Source organism: Cannabis sativa, unplaced genomic scaffold, assembly GCF_029168945.1.
Source record: "Cannabis sativa cultivar Pink pepper isolate KNU-18-1 unplaced genomic scaffold, ASM2916894v1 Contig1, whole genome shotgun sequence".
NCBI classification, from domain to species: Eukaryota; Viridiplantae; Streptophyta; class Magnoliopsida; order Rosales; family Cannabaceae; genus Cannabis; species Cannabis sativa.
The window spans coordinates 2,102,762-2,122,450 of NW_026870037.1; the positions used below are offsets into that span (position 1 = coordinate 2,102,762).

Below are 19,689 nucleotides of genomic sequence, written 5' to 3' on the forward strand. Positions count from 1 at the left end.
TTTACCCTTATCCCATGATCACTAAGCATTTAATTCCTGTCACTCCCCAACCTGACCGTGACCCCCATTTATTATGCTTTAAGAAAACGATTGGTTTCCCTCCTCCCTGGGTTCATTTCGTGCAGACCCAAATCATCATGACAGTAGGCTGGAGTAGATTTGAGCTAGAGGATGCTACGCCTGATATGTCATCTCTTCGCCTTCTCTCTTCTTCACCAAGTTTTTCCAAGTATCTTTCTTATTTATATATATATATATATATATTTCTTTTTGCTTTTTTCGCCCCACACCCCTCTATTTGCCTGCTATCTTCTCTACTGTCTGGTATTTCTTTGTGCAACCTTGTCAACATGTCTGCCACTTCTGGTAACCCTAACCTCACCATCCACATCACTGAAGAGGAAACTCTTGTTCATGAATTCGATCATGTTTCCATAATCTGACTCCAATTGCTTGGTTGTCAAAATTCTATCCACTAAAACCATCAAGCTCGATTGGATTAGCAATGCGATGAAGGAGGCTTGGATAACTCATTTTCCTTTCACTATTTCGGATTATCATTCTGGCCTTTTTTTAACTCGGTTTGGTTGCAAAGGTGGTGGGGTCAGCCCTGACATTTTGACAGATCCTTCATGCTCTTTGCCATCCCTGATGGTTTTGACACTATCCTCCCCTCCCAGCTCCGTTACATCCCCCTCTTGATGCAAGTTCATTTTATTCCATTTGGGAATCGATCTTATGGTCTTGCCCAGTTCATTGCTGATGCCATAGGTGATCTTATTGTTGGGTTTTATGCCCTAAATAAAACTCATTTCAATATAATCAGATTTACTTATTAATAAAGATCAGAAATAACATTTTATGTTGCATGGTTCACATGATTTATTTCATGATTATATGTACATAATGTATGAATTCTATTTAAGTCCAGAACATATGAATTTGTTAATGATTATAGTGTTGTCAACACAGTGGAATATAATCTTAATTATATGTTCGAAAGTTTATTCCCTGATTTGTCAGTTCACTGGATTTAGACTGGCATGATAATCAGCGATAGGTATTCTTACACCTTCGATAAGTGTTATGTCCTTTTCAGGGCATTGGCAAAGTTTACCAGCATCGGATGTATGGAGTATACATCGGAAGGGACCGATATTGAACTTTTATTAGATTTGTTAAAATTTACCGTAATATCTATTCAATTCAATATCACTTGTTGATCCTAGATCAAATGATCTTAATCTTGATATGGTTAGGTTCGATCTCAAGAGAATTATACATGTTCTTTGATTTGTTAGTTAAGCCTACTTTTGGGTCAGGGTGATACATACATTTTGGGAACATGATAGTATAATTGAGTGGGAGCGCTAACATAAATATGGAATTTATAACTTCTATAGGAATTTAGAAGTGAAACGATAATATCCTTTGAGCTTGGCTAAACAGAGATAAATGGTGGAGATCTCATTTCACTTCGCTGAAATATCATTTATACGGAGCTAAGTGTTTTAAGGATAAAATACATTCAATGTAGATCATCGATTAGAGGGTCATTGATCAAATTAGGATTATAATAATGGATAACTAATGACGTTTTTATATCGAGGAACATATAGAGCGTTCTATATACTGAGAGTGCAATTCTAAGTTCTATGCGTGGATTCAACGAAGAATTAATAAGTTAGTGAATTTAAGATATAAATTCTTGATCTACTTATTGGAAGCTCGGATATATAGACCCATGGTCCCCATACTAGTTGAGACCATACTACTTGTAAGACTCAGTTAATTGATTTTGATTAATCAATTATAATTTTAAAGTTAGACTATGTCTAGTTTATGAATTTTCACTAAGCAAGGGCGAAATTGTAAAGAAAAGAGATTTTAGGTTTATTTATCAATTAAGAGACTTTATATGTCTAATTAATAAATATATTAAATGACAATATTATTTAATAATTAATTTTTAGTTATTAAATAATTAGAATTGGCATTTAAATGGTTGAATTTGAAAATTGGCGTTTTTGAGAAAATAAGATGCAGGAATGATAAAACAGCAAAATTGCATAAGTGAGGCCCATTATCCAAAGCCCATGGCTGGCCACACTTATAGGGTTTTATCATTTATTTTTTCATTATTTTAATGCCAAATAATTCTAACTTAAACCTAGGTGGTTACCTATAAATAGGTAGTGATGGCTTCAGGAAAAGATGATACATCTCATTCCTTTAGAGAAAAATTTCTAGCCGCCACCTTCTCTCTTCTTTTCTTCTCTAAATTTCGAATTCCTTGAGTGAATGAGTGAGTGCCCACACACATCAAGTGGTATCTCAATCATAGTGTGTAAGACTGTGAAAAATCAACCAACAAGAAGGAGATTCAACATTAAAGGAAGGAGAGAAAGAGATCCAGGTTCAAATCTTGGTGATGCTCTGCTACAGAAAGGAATCAAGGGCTAGAGATCTGAACGGAAGGAGTCATTATATTCCGCTGCACCCAATGTAAGGTTTCCTAAACTTTATATGTGTTTATTTCATTGTTTTAGAATTCATATTAGGATGTTAATGAAACATAATTGTTAGTAAATCTAGATCCTGGTAAAATATATCCAACACTTATAAAGGTCCATCTCTCATCCCTTTACGACTCCATAACCCCTTTTATGCGACTTCGTGTTCTCCTTGACAATACCAAACCCCTTCATAGGGGTATGAATGTTTGATTTAGGAAATTAGCCCTTACTAAATGGCTTAGATTCCTTTATGAGGGAATCCAAAATTACTGCTACCATTGTGGTAAACTTGACCACACCTACACCAAATGTGACTGTTTCTTGCAGCACTATGATACTTACGCCTACCCTCCTTCCCTGAGTTACAAAGATACTCTTAAGGCACCTCCTAAATTTGTCTACAAAAAGAGTATTTTTGAGTTATCCACCTCTACTTCGTTTGAGGAGCAGCCATTGCTTTCAAACCCTGTTAGCCAAGGCTTTCATGAAATTATTGATCAAGTCCTTGTCCCAAGTATTAGTAATGCGACTCTTGCCCAGGCCCCTTCTCTTGTTATTCGTCCCAGCCCCATCTCCTTAAACCATTCCTCTGAAATGGACCATATCCCTACTGTTACTACTCAAACTACTATGGTGCCTAATCATGCACCTATTGCTTCTGCTCCTATCATGACAACCACTGTTGTGATTGCTACTTCTAAAGGTAAGGAGTCCATGTATCCTGAACCCTCTAGAGGCTCCAACCTTTTCACCTCGGTCTCTCTTGTCAAGGTTACAACTGACCCTAACTCTGGAACTAAACGATCCTTCACTAGACTTAATGGTCAGGTTGGATCCTCCGTTCGAAGCATGCTCAAACGGGCTCGGTCCTCCAACTCTGACTTCGTTATTGTCCCATCCATGTCTGACACTGAAGAACAGCCAGGTGTTGCTCAAAAACCCCACCCAGAAAAATGAGTCTCATCAGTTGGAATGCTTCTGGATTAGGGAGTTCCCGAGCATTCCAAAACCTTTCCCTTTTGGTCAAGCAACATCAACCTCATGTTCTTTTTGTGATGGAAATAAAGTTGGCGGTCAATTTTGGTTCTTCTCTTAGAGCTAAGTTGTTTTTTGATAAGGTTTTTGAGGTTCCTAGGCAAGGTTTAGGGGTGGTTTATTACTTTAGTGGAATGATATTGTAAATATTAATATTCTGTCGTATTCCTCTAATCATATTGACTGTATGGTGTATGTTAACTCCCATATTAATTATCATCTTTGTTGTTTCTATGGTTCTCCATATGTTAATGATAAAAATCACTCTTAGATTTTGTTGGATCGTCTTTTTGATTCTGGTCCCCTCTCCCCTTGGATTATCTTAGGTGATTTCAATGATTATTTAGGTTATAATGATCGTAAAAGCACCAATTTACCCCCTCCCACGCCATGCATAATTTTCAGCGTTTTCTTGGCAAACACAATTTGTCACCTTTACCATTTATTGGCAACCGTTTCACTTGGAGGCATGGCGGTCTTCTTGAACGGCTTGATTGGGGTATTATTAATCAGTATTGGTCCAATCTCTATCCCACGGCTAGCATTGTTCATCTTTCCTTTTATGGTTCGGATCACCGCGCTATTAAACTGATATACCACTTTTATATCATAACTCACAAGAATAGCCGTCGTTTTTTCTTTGAAAACCACTGGCTTTTGGAACTTGATTTTTTCAAGCTCATAAATGAAAGTTGGACCTCTAACCAATCTTCTAATACCTCTGCCACTACTCTTCATTCCTTTTTTTGTAAGCAAAATAACTATATCAACTCCATGAAAACCTGGTCCAAAACCAAACAAAGTATCAAGTTCTAAATAAATAATATTCAATCCGCTATCGATAGTGTAGTTTCCAAGCCCTCTATTTCCAGGTGTGACTCCGATCATATCCACTCTCTTTAATCCTCTCTTGATGCCATTTTGTTTAAAGAGGAAGTTTCCTGGAAGCAAAAAGCTAGGGTTAACTGGCTCAAAACGGGTGATAGAACACTGAGTACTTCCATAATAAAGCCTCCACGAGGAAACAAAATAATATCATTCATAGTCTCACTCTTGATGATAATTCCATTGTCCATAACCTCACTGACATTACCAACAACTTTGTCCAGTTTTATTCCACTCTCTTTACCTCTAATGGCACCAATGTTGATTCCATTAACATGGTCCTCAGGGGCATTTCAAAACGTATCAACCGCGACCAATTCAGTTTCCTTGACGCCCTTTCACCTTTTCGGAAGTGAAGAGTGCTCTTTTTCAATTATCTAGTGATATGGTTCCTAGACCCGATGGCATTAATCTCCTCTTTTACCAAAAAAATTGGTCCACGGCTGGTACTGACCTTTGCCACGCTGTTCTTGATGTTTTGAACCACGACGTTGATCTAACTCCGATCAACAAAACTTTTGTTGTACTTATTCTGAAGAAAACTCAAGCTTCTAAAGCTCGAGATTTCAGACCTATTAATCTTTGCTCGATCATTTATAAAGTTGTTGTTAAATCCCTAACTAACAAACTGAAGGTTGTTCTCACTGATCTCATTTCCCACAATCAAGGGGCCTTTCTTAGCAATCACTTTATTCATGATAACATTATCATTGCCAATGAGATCATTAATGTCATCACCACTAGAAAGAAAGGTAAAGTGGGCTGGGCTGCTCTGAAACTGGATATGGAAAAAGCTTTTGATAAGGTGGAATAGAACTATATCCACCAAATTCTCTCTCACTTTGGCTTTCCTGCTAAATTTGTCTCTCTCATTATTAACCGTGTTTCAACTGTTTCTTTCAAACTTTGTATTAACAATAGTCTCTCTTCTCTCATTATTCCTTCCAGGGGAATAAGGTAAGGTGACCCCCTCTCTCCTTACTTGTTCCTTCTTGTTGGTGAATGGCTGTCTGGTCTCATTACTTCCACAACTCATGCCAACCTCTTCAAGGGTATATCCATTTGTCGTGCTGCCCCTCCTATTTCTCATCTTTTATTTGCAAACAATAGTCTACTCTTCACCCATCTCAATAACCAACATAGTCGAACCATACAAGACATTCTTACTGTCTATAATAAGGCCACATGTCAGTCTATCAACCTTGCCAAATCTTCCGTCCTCTTCTCCCTTAACACCACACCTGTTGACAAAACCTCATTCCTTCATTCTCTTCAAATGGAGGATAAACCCTTTATTGACAAATATTTGGGTGTCCCCCAATGTTTTTCTCGTTCTAAAATTTTTTCCTTTCATTACATCCTCCAAAAAAGCCTGCAATAAACTCTTGGTCTGGAACCAAAAGCTTTTCTCTAAAGCCGGTAAAGAAACCCTACTCAAGGCTGTTATCCAAGCCATGTCTTGCTACAGAATCCCTATCTCAACTTGTAGACGGCTGGGGAAATTGATGGCTGACTTTTGGTGGGGTTCTTTGGGTCAAAATCAACACAAAATACATTGGAAAAAATGATCTTCCCTTTGTAAGTCTAAATTTTATGGGGGTCTTGGTTTTCGAGATATTATTCTTCATAACCAAGCTATGTTAGCTAAACAAGCTTGGCGTATTTTTACAAATCCGGACTCCCTTGTTGCTTCCCTCCTAAAAGCCAAATATTTCAAAAATAACAACTTCCTTAAAGCCAAAACTGGTCATCTTCCTTCTTTTTCTTGGCGAAGTCTCCTTTGGGGAAGAGATCTTCTCCTTAAAGGTTTAAGTTAGAAGATTGAGAATGTCAAATCTATTCACATCACTAGTCCTAATAGGATTCTAGGAAGTAACTCTCTTTTCTTCAAGAGTAATCTCACCCCTCCTAATGTTTCAGTTTCCTATTTTATTACTGAGGAGGGTTTTTGGGATGTTCAGAAAATCACTACCTATTTTGACAATGACTTTGTTAAGCTTATCCTTAGTGTTCCTATTAACACCAACTCTAAGGACTGCCTCATTTGGGGGCATGATCCTTCAGAATCTTTCATTGTCAGCTCTGCCTACCACCTTGCTAACACAACCCACTCAAGCCCCAGTTATTCAAATGCTGACATTTTTAAGAAGTGGTGGAAATCGGTTTGGTCCTTAAATATCCCTCCAAAAATTAGGCATTTCATTTGGAAAGCTTTTCACCACTTTCTTCCCTCCCAGCTTAACCTCTTTTCCAGGAAAATTCTCTAGGATCCCCACTGTCCTTTCTGCTTCAGCCATGTTGACTCAAACTCCCATTCCCTCTTAGAGTGTTCCAGAGCTAGTAAGTATTGGAAGCACACTTCTTTCTCCTCCTTTTACTTTACTAATAAACATTGTGACATTAAAGAATTTCTTTTGAGTGGGTATGAAACTTTTAACAAGGATAACTTGACTACTTTATTTGGTATTTATGGGCTATTTGGAATCTTCGAAACAAGTCTCTTTTTCAAAATGAGAAGGCTAACGACAAAAAGATAGAGCCTGTCACTGTTTCTTTCTTGCAGGTTATAAGGAAGCTCAAGCAAAATTCCTTCCCCAACCCCACAACAATTTCCAAGGGCACTCCAATAGCAGTTTGATCGATGGAAGTTTTCTCCCATAACCTGGTTTTTACAAACTGAGTGTGGATGCTGCTGTAAGAAGTCAGGATACCATTCATGGTTATGGGGCTGTTGTTCAAGATGCGAATGACATGGTTATTGTTGGTTTTCGTTCCTCATCTATCTCTGATCTGCCTCCTATTTTTGCTGAAGCCGTGGCACTTCACCGTGCTCTTCTTTGGTGCTAGGCAGTCCATTTCCCTATCAGGCTGGTGGTTAATGACTGTCAAATTCTCACTTCCAAGATAAATAAGATTGCTACAGATCGCTCGGCTTTGTCTGACTTGGTCAGGAAGATTAAAGACTCTTTATCCCTCTTTCCTTATGTCTTGGTGCACCACATTCCAAGGGAAAAGAACAAGCTTGCTCACAACTTGGCCCAAGCTGCATTAGGAACTGATAAAGAGTGTCAGTGGAACAATTGTGTTCCTCTCTCTCTCTCTAGACCTTATAACTTGTCCCCTTTATTTTTTTCTCTCTTTGTTACAGGTCTTATTTTATTCAAAAAAAAAAAAAAAACCAACATAATAATAATTATAATAATATATAATGATTAGAGTGGAACCATAGCTGAGAAATCAAAAGCTATCATTCTTTTTAATATTATTATCATTATTATTATTAATTTTATTATTATTATTATTACTATTACTTTGTAACCCTTAATTTATTTTCATTTTGTATTTTAATCCTTTTAAAGACTATAACTTGGAGCTCATTTTCATTGTTTTAGTGTGTAATTTTTAGAGTAGAGAAATTATAGCAAAATTTATCTCCACTTTTCTTCTCATCTTTCTCTTTAGAAATTTCATGAGAATGATTAGCATAATGACCTAATCTTCCTTGAAAAGTTAAGGATGATTCCATATGCAAATTAAGGTTATTTTGTATCTTTGATTCACTTTTTGTTGTAATATTTATTTGAGTGATGCAAGTTCATATTCCACTTTTATTTTTATTTTCTTCATCTATCTTACTACTATTCATGCTATTATATACCAAATATATTTATAGACTTAGTCATGCTCTTTCTATATATTTTTATTTAGTGATTATAGTAATAGTAGTATTGATCATTTCTATCTTTTATGTTTATTTTTATTTACTTTTTGTTAAATGATATATATGTTTAGTCATGCTATCCCTTTGAGTCTAAAAATTAATAAAAGTAATATTCATTTCCTTCACTATCACCGCCATCTCCATCTGTATCTTTTTGTCATTATTTTTACTAAAAATATATAGGATTAGTCATGCTCTTTTTGATGTATTACTATTTAGTAAAAATAATATTGATGTTTAATTTTATGTTTAATCTTTTATTGCATTATTGTTTGATGTATAATGTCATTTTTAGGTTCTACATAAGATTAAATTATTTCTTTTATTATCAAGAACTTGTATACTCAATATATAATGAACTTTAATGTTATATCATTTGTGTCAACTTAGTGAATCAAATGTACAAAATAGTTAAACAAACATGTGGATGATTCTTGAAGCTTTTCTTTCTTTTACCATTGATTACACTTTTATTTGCTTTCTTTTAATATTTATTATCAAAACACAAAAAATCATCAAACTCATTGGTTACTATTGTTACTCTTTATTAACCTTTTGTGTTTATTTTTCTACTAATACTTTTGTCCATAATCACCTCCTTGTGGAATCGATCGCCCGATTTATACTACAACTATCGTTAGTGGAAGTCACATTTTAGGCGTTAAACAAATTTTGGTGCCGTTACTGGAGATTATTTTTCAAAAGCTAGTGAAATCTACAATCAAGAAGTTAGTAACTTTCTTTTTGTTATATTTTATTTTCTTGTGAATATTGTCTTATATTTTTTATGTAAATATGTGTGAAGAAAAAAATTCTCAAGAATTCAAAGTATACTCTAAGGTTGCGGTTTTATCCTATCTTTCTTATTGGTGTTACAATACATACTTTTATTAGGATATTAAGAAACGACAGGTCGTTGGAATGGCTTATGTCCCAAAATTTCTTCTCTTTCTCAGTGCTCCACACTCTGCCTATGGTTTTGAGAAAGTAAGAAGGAGACGAGAGAAAAGTAAGTAAAGCAGAGATAGAATAATGGTCTATGGTGGGCAATCATGAAGAACAGCAGCAACCACAGCTACAGAGAAGAAGATCAGCCTAAGAAAGAGAGTCCTATCTCAACCATGGACTCCAGATTCAACCAAACCCTCCGAAATGTTCAAGGGTAAGATTCCCAACTGGGTGTATTTCTTCAGTCATTTCTGACAATAGATTCTCAGATTTGAGTACCCTTTTGATCAAACATTCTCATTTATGGAATATTATTACAGTTCCACGATCATAGCTATAAATTTCTTAGAGAACCAAGTCTCTTCAATCTGTTGAATGTTAGAAGGTCGTTTCGGAAATTGGGTCTTTAATCCGCAATGCATAGCTTTTGATCTGTGTAAATTTGAGATTTGGTTGAGAAATTTGATGTGGGTTTTATTTTCTTGGTTGATTTGATTGAAGAGTTAATTATAAAGCTGTGTCATCAGAACGATCTTTTCCTTTAGTTTGAAGTCAGTGGTGCTCTTTTATATTTTTAGATGCAGGTGAAATGGGAAAACTTAAAAGAAATCAATAATTTCTAAACTAATCAATTATTGATTCTGGATGCATACCATCTTTATATCCTGTATTTGAATCCTTGAAGGGAAGCTTATATTCTTCATTTTTATAGATAAAATGCACTTTAAATTGTGGTTTTTACTGCATTTTTTATCAACTTATAGATCCACAACATCGTTACTTTTACATCACTGGACTGCCTTTGTTCCATTATTTCTCCAATGAAAGCTTGATAGGATAGCTGGTATGCTTTTCACTTATGGATAAAACTTTTATTCAAATGAGCTTGATTGGATAGTTCGCTTGATTACTGCATTTTGATTTTAATATGTGCTTTTTTACTGCATATGTTTCAGTGGTAATCTGATATGTCTTGTGTATTTGCATATTGTGCCAACTAGGTTGCTCAAAGGTCGTACAATCCCTGGTAAAATATTGTTAACTAGACGGTCAGATCCCATAGATGATTTAAGCTCACAAGAAAACTCGCCGAGTTATCAGAGGAGCTTCTCATCCAACGATGCTGGGACAAGTGACCGTATGGAGAAGGCAGTAAGGGTGTTATGTAAATATGTGTTTATGTATTCATATGTTGCTTGCTCATCTATCTCACAAGTTCTTATATAACAAAGTTGTGAATAGTTTCATGATTTCAACTTTATTTATAGGAAGAAAACCAGACCCCAAGCAAGCCAAATAGTAATGCAAATGCAAGCAAGTTAAAATCATCAACCTCACAGCCTGAGATTGCTGTCAAAGAAATTCAAAAATCCACCATGGGTGCTAGAGCAACTGATTCAGCAAGGCTCACAAAGTTCTCAAAGGTGCTGTCAGGGACAACAATTATACTAGGTATGATTTCTCTAAATAATAAATGTCCTTATTTGTTTCTTTCATTATTTTATTTTTATTCTATTCAATTAAAAGTAGTATGGCTGTATAATGTTAAGGTTTGTGCAGAGGTGCCTATGTTAAGGTATGTGATTTCTCTGACACTAAGTCATTGGAGGAAATACTGCAGCAAAAAGTTCTAGCATTTTTTAATATAAATATTTGGAATTTCACTTTTCTATCTTCCTTCTTCCTCCCAATAACTTTTGATGTTATAGTGTGTGAAATTTAACTAAGATTTTAACTAGCTGAAGGATTGGTTGTAACTGTAATATTTCATTTTGTAGAGAAGTTGCGTGAATTAGCTTGGAGTGGTGTACCACCCTACATGCGTCCTAATGTGTGGAGACTTCTTTTGGTAAGCTTAAATGCGAAATTCTTATGTTTCAAGCTAAATAATTGTCCATTTAACAAATGCTTCATTTTGAAAATATTTTTTTTATCATCATGCTGAAACATTGACAGAAATTAGTAGGTTCTTGGAATAATTTTCACAAGGTTATTTTATGTATGATATTGAAATGAAACTAAGTTAGATGAAAACAATTTTTGACATATGGCATGAGGCTAGTTTAATTCCTTTTAGGATATGACTGAGCTTTGCTGACTCACTGTCTGGATTAGAAGATGACTTGATCAACTCTGAAAATAAAGTTTACCAGAAACGAAGAGAAAATTTTCCATATGCCTGGGTACCATGGATAAACATTACCCAGAATGATACTATGTAGGCTTGTATTGTTAACTATTTCATTTTCCGTTTTTTTCTCCATACTGTGATTTAGTCGTCTTTACCCTCACGAATTATTTATAAAAGTTCAGTCTGCAGATGCTCATACCATTTCACATCGGTGAGGGCTTACGTTTGTTGGCCTTTTAATAACATGAGTTGCCTTTTTGAAATTTAAGAATGAACTGACAACAGGGATATGCACCACCTAATTCAGATAGAAGGGATGGAGTTCTGAGAAGGAAGCGCCTTGAGTATCTGGACTGTGTTTCGCAGTATTATGACATCCCAGATACTGAGCGTTCAGATGATGAAATCAACATGCTTCGCCAGGTATCTTTAATGCTACTTAATTGTCTATGTTGACGTGATTAATGTCTGTCTCCAGTTCATGACAGCCTATTTTACTGTCCTTAGATTGCAGTTGATTGTCCAAGAACTGTACCGGATGTCTCTTTTTTTCAACAAGAGAAAATTCAAAAATCCTTGGAGCGTGTCCTTTATACATGGTAGCTACTGAGAATTAATAAACAGTTCTGAAATTGAACTGAAGTTGCATTTAAATTGGGTATTCTCATTTTGTCTTAATTACTTTTCAGGGCTATCCGGCATCCTGCAAGTGGATATGTTCAGGGAATAAATGATCTTGTTACACCATTTCTAGTTGTTTTCTTATCAGAATACTTGGAAGGGAGTGTAGAAAGTTGGTTAATCTCTGATCTATCTCCAGATAAACTATCTGATATAGAGGCTGATTGTTATTGGTGCCTGTCAAAGTTACTTGATGGTATGCAAGACCATTACACATTTGCTCAACCGGGAATCCAGAGGCTTGTGTTTAAGCTGAAGGAATTGGTTCGGCGGATAGATGGTATCCCCTTTTCTCTGCTCCAACATCTTTTTGTTTTTTTATATATGTTTTCTTCTTAAAGTAATTTACATGTGCATATGCTTAGGCTTGACACAAGAATTGAACAAATTTATACTATCATCCTCTTCCTCAATGCTTTGACATTATAGTTTTTAACTATTATGTTTATTGATTTCTGCTGTTTGGACAAGGACTTATGTTTTCCTGTTAACTGCACTAGAACCTGTTTCTAAACATGTGGAGGAACAAGGGCTGGAATTTCTACAATTTGCTTTCCGCTGGTTCAACTGTCTTTTAATACGCGAGGTTAGCTGTTACAGATACTTGTATTGAACATCATACTGCATTAGCTAAAGCTTTCTTTATTATCAGTCTAATTTTAAATTATTTTATTTTTTCACATGTACAAAGTGATAGAACCCATAATCCTAAGATGTCTTAGGAATGACCTTATGAGTTCATTAATTCACTAAAGCTAATTAGTTTGGTTTCTTACAGATCCCATTCCATCTTGTTACTCGCCTGTGGGACACCTATCTTGCAGAAGGAGACGCTCTACCAGATTTCCTTGTTTATATATTTGCCAGTTTTCTTTTAACGGTGAGACTATATATATATATATATATATATATTCATTTACACAGATTTATCTCATTTAGATGTTTTATTTTCAACTTCGATATCGGAATGAAGGCTACCGTATTCTTTGGATTTCCTTTCATCATTCGTATATGGACTCAGTGAACTCACTGTCATTATTACCTTGTTTGTTATATTCAGTGGTCAGATGAGCTTCAGAAACTTGATTTCCAAGAGTTAGTGATGTTTCTTCAACATCTTCCAACTCAAAACTGGACTCACCAAGAACTTGAGATGGTACTTTCAAGAGCTTACATGTGGCACAGTATGTTCAATAGCTCTCCAAGCCATTTAGCAAGCTAATGGAGAAACTGTGACATCCACCAGGGTGTGATCTGGTCTGTTCTGCTTGGGTTCTAACTTCCCTTTTACTTGTTATATTTTAATCTCAAAATTGTTGGTGATGGTGATATTGTATATGTCCTCTCATTGTGGATCGTGTACTTGTAATGTTGTACTTCCAACTGCTTCTTTGTAGACTTTCCTTTGATTTTGATGGGTGGAGTAAGAAAAGAACATCTACTTCAATTCAATTGTATAACAATTTTTGCCATAAATTTCATTCTCATTGTTTGAATTCAGAATCTAAATCTTACATATTAATTTGATATTTATTATATCTAAACGAATTAAAATCTTGCACCAATTCCAATCCAAACCTCTGTTGTCAAACTAGACCGACCATTCTCTTTGGCTGTAGAGGAAACCAAAGTTAGAAAATATAAAAAGTAAACCCAAAAGAATCATAAGACAAAACAATTGATCATGAATTATAACATGGTTCCTTACCCGTTTGCGTTCTAATTCTTCAAGAAATTTGTCAGAGCAGTCCATAAACTCAAAACAATCATTCTTCACACCTCTTACAAGTTCTTCTTCTCCCACTTTCTCAAGGTTTCTAATCAATATTGTGAAGGTTAATTTATCTGGAGTACAACCTGATGCTTTCATCAAACTATAGGCCTCCATTGCCTTGTCAATCATACCAAGTTGTAAGTAAGCTCCAATCATCTCAGTAAATACCCTTGTGTTAGGTTCCAACCCTTCTTCCTTTAGTTCCAAGAAGAGTTCTTCAGCCATTTCAATCAGTTTGTTCTTTCCCAATAATCGAATCATGTCACAGTATAGTGACACATCTGGTTTATACCATACTTCCTTTCTTACAAATTTGAATACCTATTACACCTGATTTCACTTCAGATAAATACAGATTTGGAAATATAAAATTAATGAAATCAAATAAAGTAAAATATATAATACCTTGAGGGCTAAGTCCAATTCATTTTGTCTCTGTAACTCGGCCAAAGTGTCTAACAAGTCTATCTTCAAGAGGCGACCAAGTCTGGCACCGAAAACCTCCTTTAGCTTTGGTGGTGTTGATTTTGCTAACTTGAGTGACTGTACTGCCTGGATGGCTTCAGTGGAGAGTACCCTTGACCTCCACAAGGGCTTTCTTGGTCCATCGCGAAGCCCACACGAGACTCTTGGGGACCGGCAACAACGGGTCACTGTGGAAGAGAGACCATAGGGATTTGGGAGGTTATGCCGGAGACTCACCCCAGGAAAATGAGATTTGAGGGAACCCATTAAAACAGAATCCATGGAGATCTCAGACGAACCGAACCTCAAGCGAGAGAAAGAAAGGGGAACTCGAATGGAACGACGCTTTCTTGAACTTTCTAAATTTTATTTCAAAAAAAAAAATCTAAATTTTATTCATTTTTAAAACTTTCTATTTTTTTTTTGGTAAGGAAATAACCTAAAAAAAAACATTACCTCTGTGGTATAATTTCTCCAAATGAAAAGGATTTCGTAATCATTTTTTTTGGAAAGTTGTTCACTCACTGTTATCGATCCTGGAAGGTGTCTTGTGGAATGATAGTCGAGTACGGAAGGGAGTTCCCGGATGACTATCATGCCCTCTCCAGGATCAGTCTTCAAGATAGCTAGCCCTTCTCTAGAAAGGAGTTTCAACTGGCTAGTTATCCTTCTTGGATTGATAGTTCCGGATAGTCGACTTCATATCCTATCTAGAAGTGTCTTCAGCGAAAGTCCGTGGTCCTCGAGTTTGGAAGCTCATTCATGATCTTGGAGGGCCTAGTACTTACGCTAACATGGAGACTTCGCTAAATGAGGAGTTGGTTAAGTTAGTTATTTCTATTTAACTTAACAACCTCGTTTCTTGTAGCCACCGACTTTAGGATCTTGATCCTAAGGCTATAAATACTACATTGACTCAACATTTGAAGATACGATTGAGGTACGAGTTTGAGTACTCTGTTCAGATGAGATTGAGAGTTGGAGAGAGAAAAGATTGAGAGGTGGAGAGAGAGGTACATAAAAAAGAGAGAGATTGAGTTTGAGTTTTGTAAGAAGAATCTTCTGTAGATGAAGAAGATTCTTAGGTGAAAGTGTGAGAGTTGAAACACTTTGTGAAAACTCATAAGAGAATCTCGTCTCGACTATATTGTACCTATTCTTGTTAAATCAATAAAGAAGAATTACGGTGGTGTTTCAGAACTAAAGTAAAGCCATAGATCACATCGGTCTTTTAGACTTGAACCAGTATATAGCTTGGTGTTGATTTCTTTATTTTCTGCATTTAGTGTTTTCTGGTTGTACTCTGTTTGCTCCTGTTTTTCTGTCAATTGTTGTTCTTGATTATTAATCTTGTCATTGCTAATTTGGTTGATTGTTTAACAGTTTCATTGATTTGATTCTGCACCATTAGTCTTAATTTTCCCACAACCTCCTGCAAATGAGAGAGAGGGGCCGAGGACTAGAAATAACAAGGCTACCAAATAGTACTGGTAGATTGGTAGTTACAGAAAAGTATATTTAGGTAAAGCATTGGCAACCACATTAATAGTTTTAGGACAATACAAAAAATCACACTAAACAAATCATATGAAACAGATAATTATCATTAAGAATAAGAACCAAGCATACAAAAATTGTTGAGTTTGAGGACCACACTTTAGCAGTCTTTCTCAAATTGCACCCGCTCAAAGCCAAACAGAAGATGGTCTGTCGAAGTGCAAGAGCCTCCGCAAATTCTGGTTCGAAATAGGCTTAAACTCTCAACGTTAAAGAAGCCAACATCACACCCATACCATCCTGAACCACCATTCCCTAGCCAACCATGCCCAACCCTCAGTCAAGTGTCACATCAGTATTAATCTTGCAACACTCTTCAGACAGACAAAGCCAATGAGGAACCTTGACCTCCACCGGACTCACCAAACTAACTCCACAATCAACCATCCTAGCTGAAACTCCCCTTACTATGTTTTCTTTTTGATAAGCATCCCAAAAATTCCACGTCCAATCAATAGTGAAAGTCAAACTCAACATGTCATTCTCATGAATAATCTTATTTCCTCGCAATGAAGATCCTGGTTTGATGATTTCGACTCATGGAACCTTATTAAAGAAAAAACTCTAAGGGAGGAAAAAGAATAAAGAAAGATTGGATTAAACTTTTGCTAAGTACAACATCCCATACTCCCATACTTAGGAGGAGCTTAGCCACTGAAAGAATACCACAACTGGGGCAGTGTCCCACTCCCTGAGGGTTTTCTTCGATCAATTAAAAAATCTCTTCAGGATGCAGCGTCACGCACAGAGAGCTTTCTGTAATTGATAATGCTTTTATTTTCTTTTTCAATTTTTGTGATCCAAAGAGTAACACTTGCACTAGAACTTTAAATTTATAAACTCGGTCATTATATTCTTGTGAGACCTCAAGCGTTTATATCAGAATAATGCTTAACTTTGGTGTGCAAAATCCTTGAATGTCACTGTAGCCGCTGACTCTCGTATACCATGGTAACACCTGGCTCCGTATACCAAAGTGTATGTGACATACATGGCTCTCGTGTACCATGATTTTTGTAAATGCTCATGTAATGTGCATAGCTCTTGTATACTATGTCTTATTTGCCCCTGACTGATCAAAAAAATGTCTTCATTAATCATTTGCCATATCAAATCTCGTAATGCTTTCTTGATCACGGGTCTCGGGGAGTTGTTACATGTGTGATCACTCGTCTACTTATCTAGAGATTTGTGGGTTGGTAGTGTTTAACTCACTAAGGAAATAACTGTAGTTACCTCAAGACAAACTCTACAAGCTTTGTTTAGCGTTTGAGAGCATTGTCAGGTCTGTGAGTTGTAATTGATTAATAACAATAAAGTACCAACAAGCTTTACTCAACGCTTTTATTCATTATATATTAAATTCAATTACATCATTGTGAGCTAAGTTGAAAGAAAAAGAAGTAGTAGTTGTAGATCTTCGTTTTTCATCAAAGCTTAGTTGAAGTGATCCCCACTACACTAATGCCTTGTTCGAATAATAGTGCAGGGGCCATACCTTCGCGATGGACCTCCTAAAAATGTCTTTGTCGCTTCTTGTTGGTTTAGGAGGCGGTCGATTCACTTGCATAAGGTAAAGTGAATCTCATTGTGAAGCGAACTATTTAGGGAACAATTGCTTTATTGATGATATCGTTCAGATGCTCCCCGTTCTAATACCTTGAACTGGCACTAGATTCAAGTGGCAGTCATAACAAACTCCAAGTTGTTTGTCTCGGGTTCAAACACTTCTGTGACGATATAAGGTCCCTTCCCTCTCTCATTGGAAATCTTCAGTTCGCTTTCCTGGTCACTATCTTTAGAAGACTCATAAGACACATCTTCACCGTTGCTCTCCTGTTCTTGATAATTGTTGGAAACATAGGAAGAATCTTTGTCACTGTCCCCTCTCCTGAGTCTTTTGGGAAGAAGAGGGAGATTCTTCATCACTATTTTCTTACTTAAGATCTTTTTGAGAAATAGCAGGGGACTCGTCGTCACTATCTCACTGCTTAAGTTCATCTTGGGAAACAGAAGAGGAGTCTGTTTCAGTGGAGGCATTAGTTGTTGATCTTTCTTCACTGTAATGACTGCATGATTAAATATGGATTAGTATGGCTATTAGCATTAATTATCTTTAAATTATAATTTTATATGAATATTTATGTTGTGGGTCCTTTCTTTAAGAAATAGGCAGAGTTATAATTTCTCAATTAAAAAATTTTAAACTCTAAGTGTATTAATTATGCTATATGTGAAATTTGTAAATTTTATGATTTTTGCTCAATGACGATGGAAAATGCAACGGATGGCCATTAGAGTCACATGGGTAAACATAGAACCTTTTTATTTTGGGGGGCAATTATATTTTATTATGGGTTGTCGGGATTAGGCGGGATGGTGGTGTATGATCATTTTACCCCTAAGCCGTTTTAGTGGTTAAGCATTAAGAAAAGAGTAGTTTTGGCATTTTAATTTAGTGTTAAGTGGATCATTCCACTAAGTGGCAGCTGGCCATTTTGGATAGAATTAACGTAGGTTTATTATTTTTTTTATATTAAGGAAAAGTTAAGAAAAAATTACAATTAGAAGGAAAAAGACAAAGATCACCTCTTGGCTCTCTCTCTCTCTCTCTCTCTCTCTCTCTCTCTCTCTCTCTCTCTCTCTCTCTCTCTCTCTCTCTCTCTCTCTCTTTCTCTCTCGCGGCCTCAACAAAAACCAGGGGAAAACCAATTGTTTTTCAATTATTTTATGAGTTCTTACCTAGGATTCAAAGGATTTTTGTGATTCAAGTTAAGGTAAGTCCTATAAACTATTATTCCTTGAGTTTTTAAGCTATTAGTTGAGTTATAGCATGTCAATTTTAGTTTTAGGTGCTGTTTGAGTTAGGGTTTGATTTAAATCTATTTCTAGTTTATATTTGAGTTGAATTTGATTTGGTTATGTTGGTTTAAGGTGTGGCAAATTTCGTTTCTATTAGTTTTTGCTAAACTATTGCTAAGTGGTTTTATAGGTATTCTAGAAAGTTTGGTTGAGTTTGGGAATGATTTGAGAAAGATATGAAGTTTTTTAGGGTTTTCTACAGGAAATCGGTTAACTGATTCTGCTAGTAATATAGAATCGGTTAACCGTTTCACCAGGCAGGATCCTAGGAACTTGTTTTCCATTTGGGAAATTCGGTTTACCGATTTCGGCAATTTTTAGAGCCTTAGTTTTGATGTTTCCTTAATATTTAGGGTATTGCCATGCTATTTATCGATATTTAAACTTCTAGTTTTGAGTTTAGGTCTCTAGAAAGGGTTTTAGCAAATTGTTTACCCATTTATGTGATTGTGACATAGGGCCTCCATTCAATGCGTGATTTTCCATTCAGGTCGACCAACACACTTGAATTTGGAAGCAATGTAAGATTAGCATAGAATATATATATCTGTATGTGTATTATATGCATGGTGATATTGTGATTCATATACTACCAACATTAGTACGATAGTGGTATTGAGTGTATTGGTACATCATATGATGTTAAAATGGTACAATTTAGTGTTACCAACACTAGTACGATTAAGTACGTACTGCATGTGGTATAACACTCAGTAGTACTTGGGGTATTGTAATACCCTAAGATTAAGGAAAGGGATTAGTAAAACCCTAGTTAGTTAATTGAGTATTATTGTGAAATTATATTATTATATAATTTATTTTGTGTGAATTAATATGAGATATGACATGTTAAGACCCCGTTGGTGAGCTAGGGGCATTTTAATAATTTTGACCCGAGATGGGTAAAATAATAAAATTAATTTATTTACGTGCTTATGGACTATATTAGTATATAGTATGCTTGTGTTGTCCTTTTTCAGGTGTGTTTTGACAAGTTGGCGCGGTATAGTTGTTGGGATTTTATGCCCTAAATAAAACCCATTACAATCTAATCTGATTTGTTATCAATAGAAGAATAGAAGTGTAAGACCGCTTAGCTTAATTTGGAAATTAG

At 35.8% G+C, this 19,689-nt stretch overlaps 2 protein-coding genes across 3 annotated transcripts; one reads left to right on the top strand and one right to left on the bottom strand.

Annotated features, from left to right (window-relative positions):
* The first annotated feature begins 9,000 nt into the window (after window positions 1–9,000).
* On the top strand, window positions 9,001–13,420 carry LOC115719282 (uncharacterized). Its single transcript, XM_030648259.2, has 10 exons — window positions 9,001–9,319; window positions 10,107–10,257; window positions 10,374–10,557; window positions 10,884–10,954; window positions 11,522–11,659; window positions 11,744–11,835; window positions 11,926–12,197; window positions 12,418–12,503; window positions 12,696–12,797; window positions 12,978–13,420. The coding sequence occupies exons 1-10, from the start codon at window positions 9,210–9,212 to the stop codon at window positions 13,137–13,139; spliced, it is 1,368 nt and encodes a 455-aa protein (XP_030504119.2). The 5' UTR covers window positions 9,001–9,209; the 3' UTR covers window positions 13,140–13,420.
* Window positions 13,381–14,600, bottom strand: LOC115719283 (pentatricopeptide repeat-containing protein At1g62350). Of its 2 annotated transcripts, XM_030648260.2 has the most exons (3): window positions 14,097–14,600; window positions 13,626–14,012; window positions 13,381–13,530 (listed from the first exon to the last, which is right to left on the bottom strand). In XM_030648260.2, exons 1-3 carry the CDS (start codon window positions 14,436–14,438, stop codon window positions 13,504–13,506), a joined length of 756 nt encoding a protein of 251 aa, XP_030504120.2. In that variant the 5' UTR covers window positions 14,439–14,600; the 3' UTR covers window positions 13,381–13,503. The 2 variants fall into 2 exon arrangements, with proteins under 2 accessions (XP_030504120.2, XP_060963469.1); XM_061107486.1 differs by having other exon boundaries at window positions 13,381–14,012.
* Between the last annotated feature and the right edge of the window lie 5,089 nt (window positions 14,601–19,689).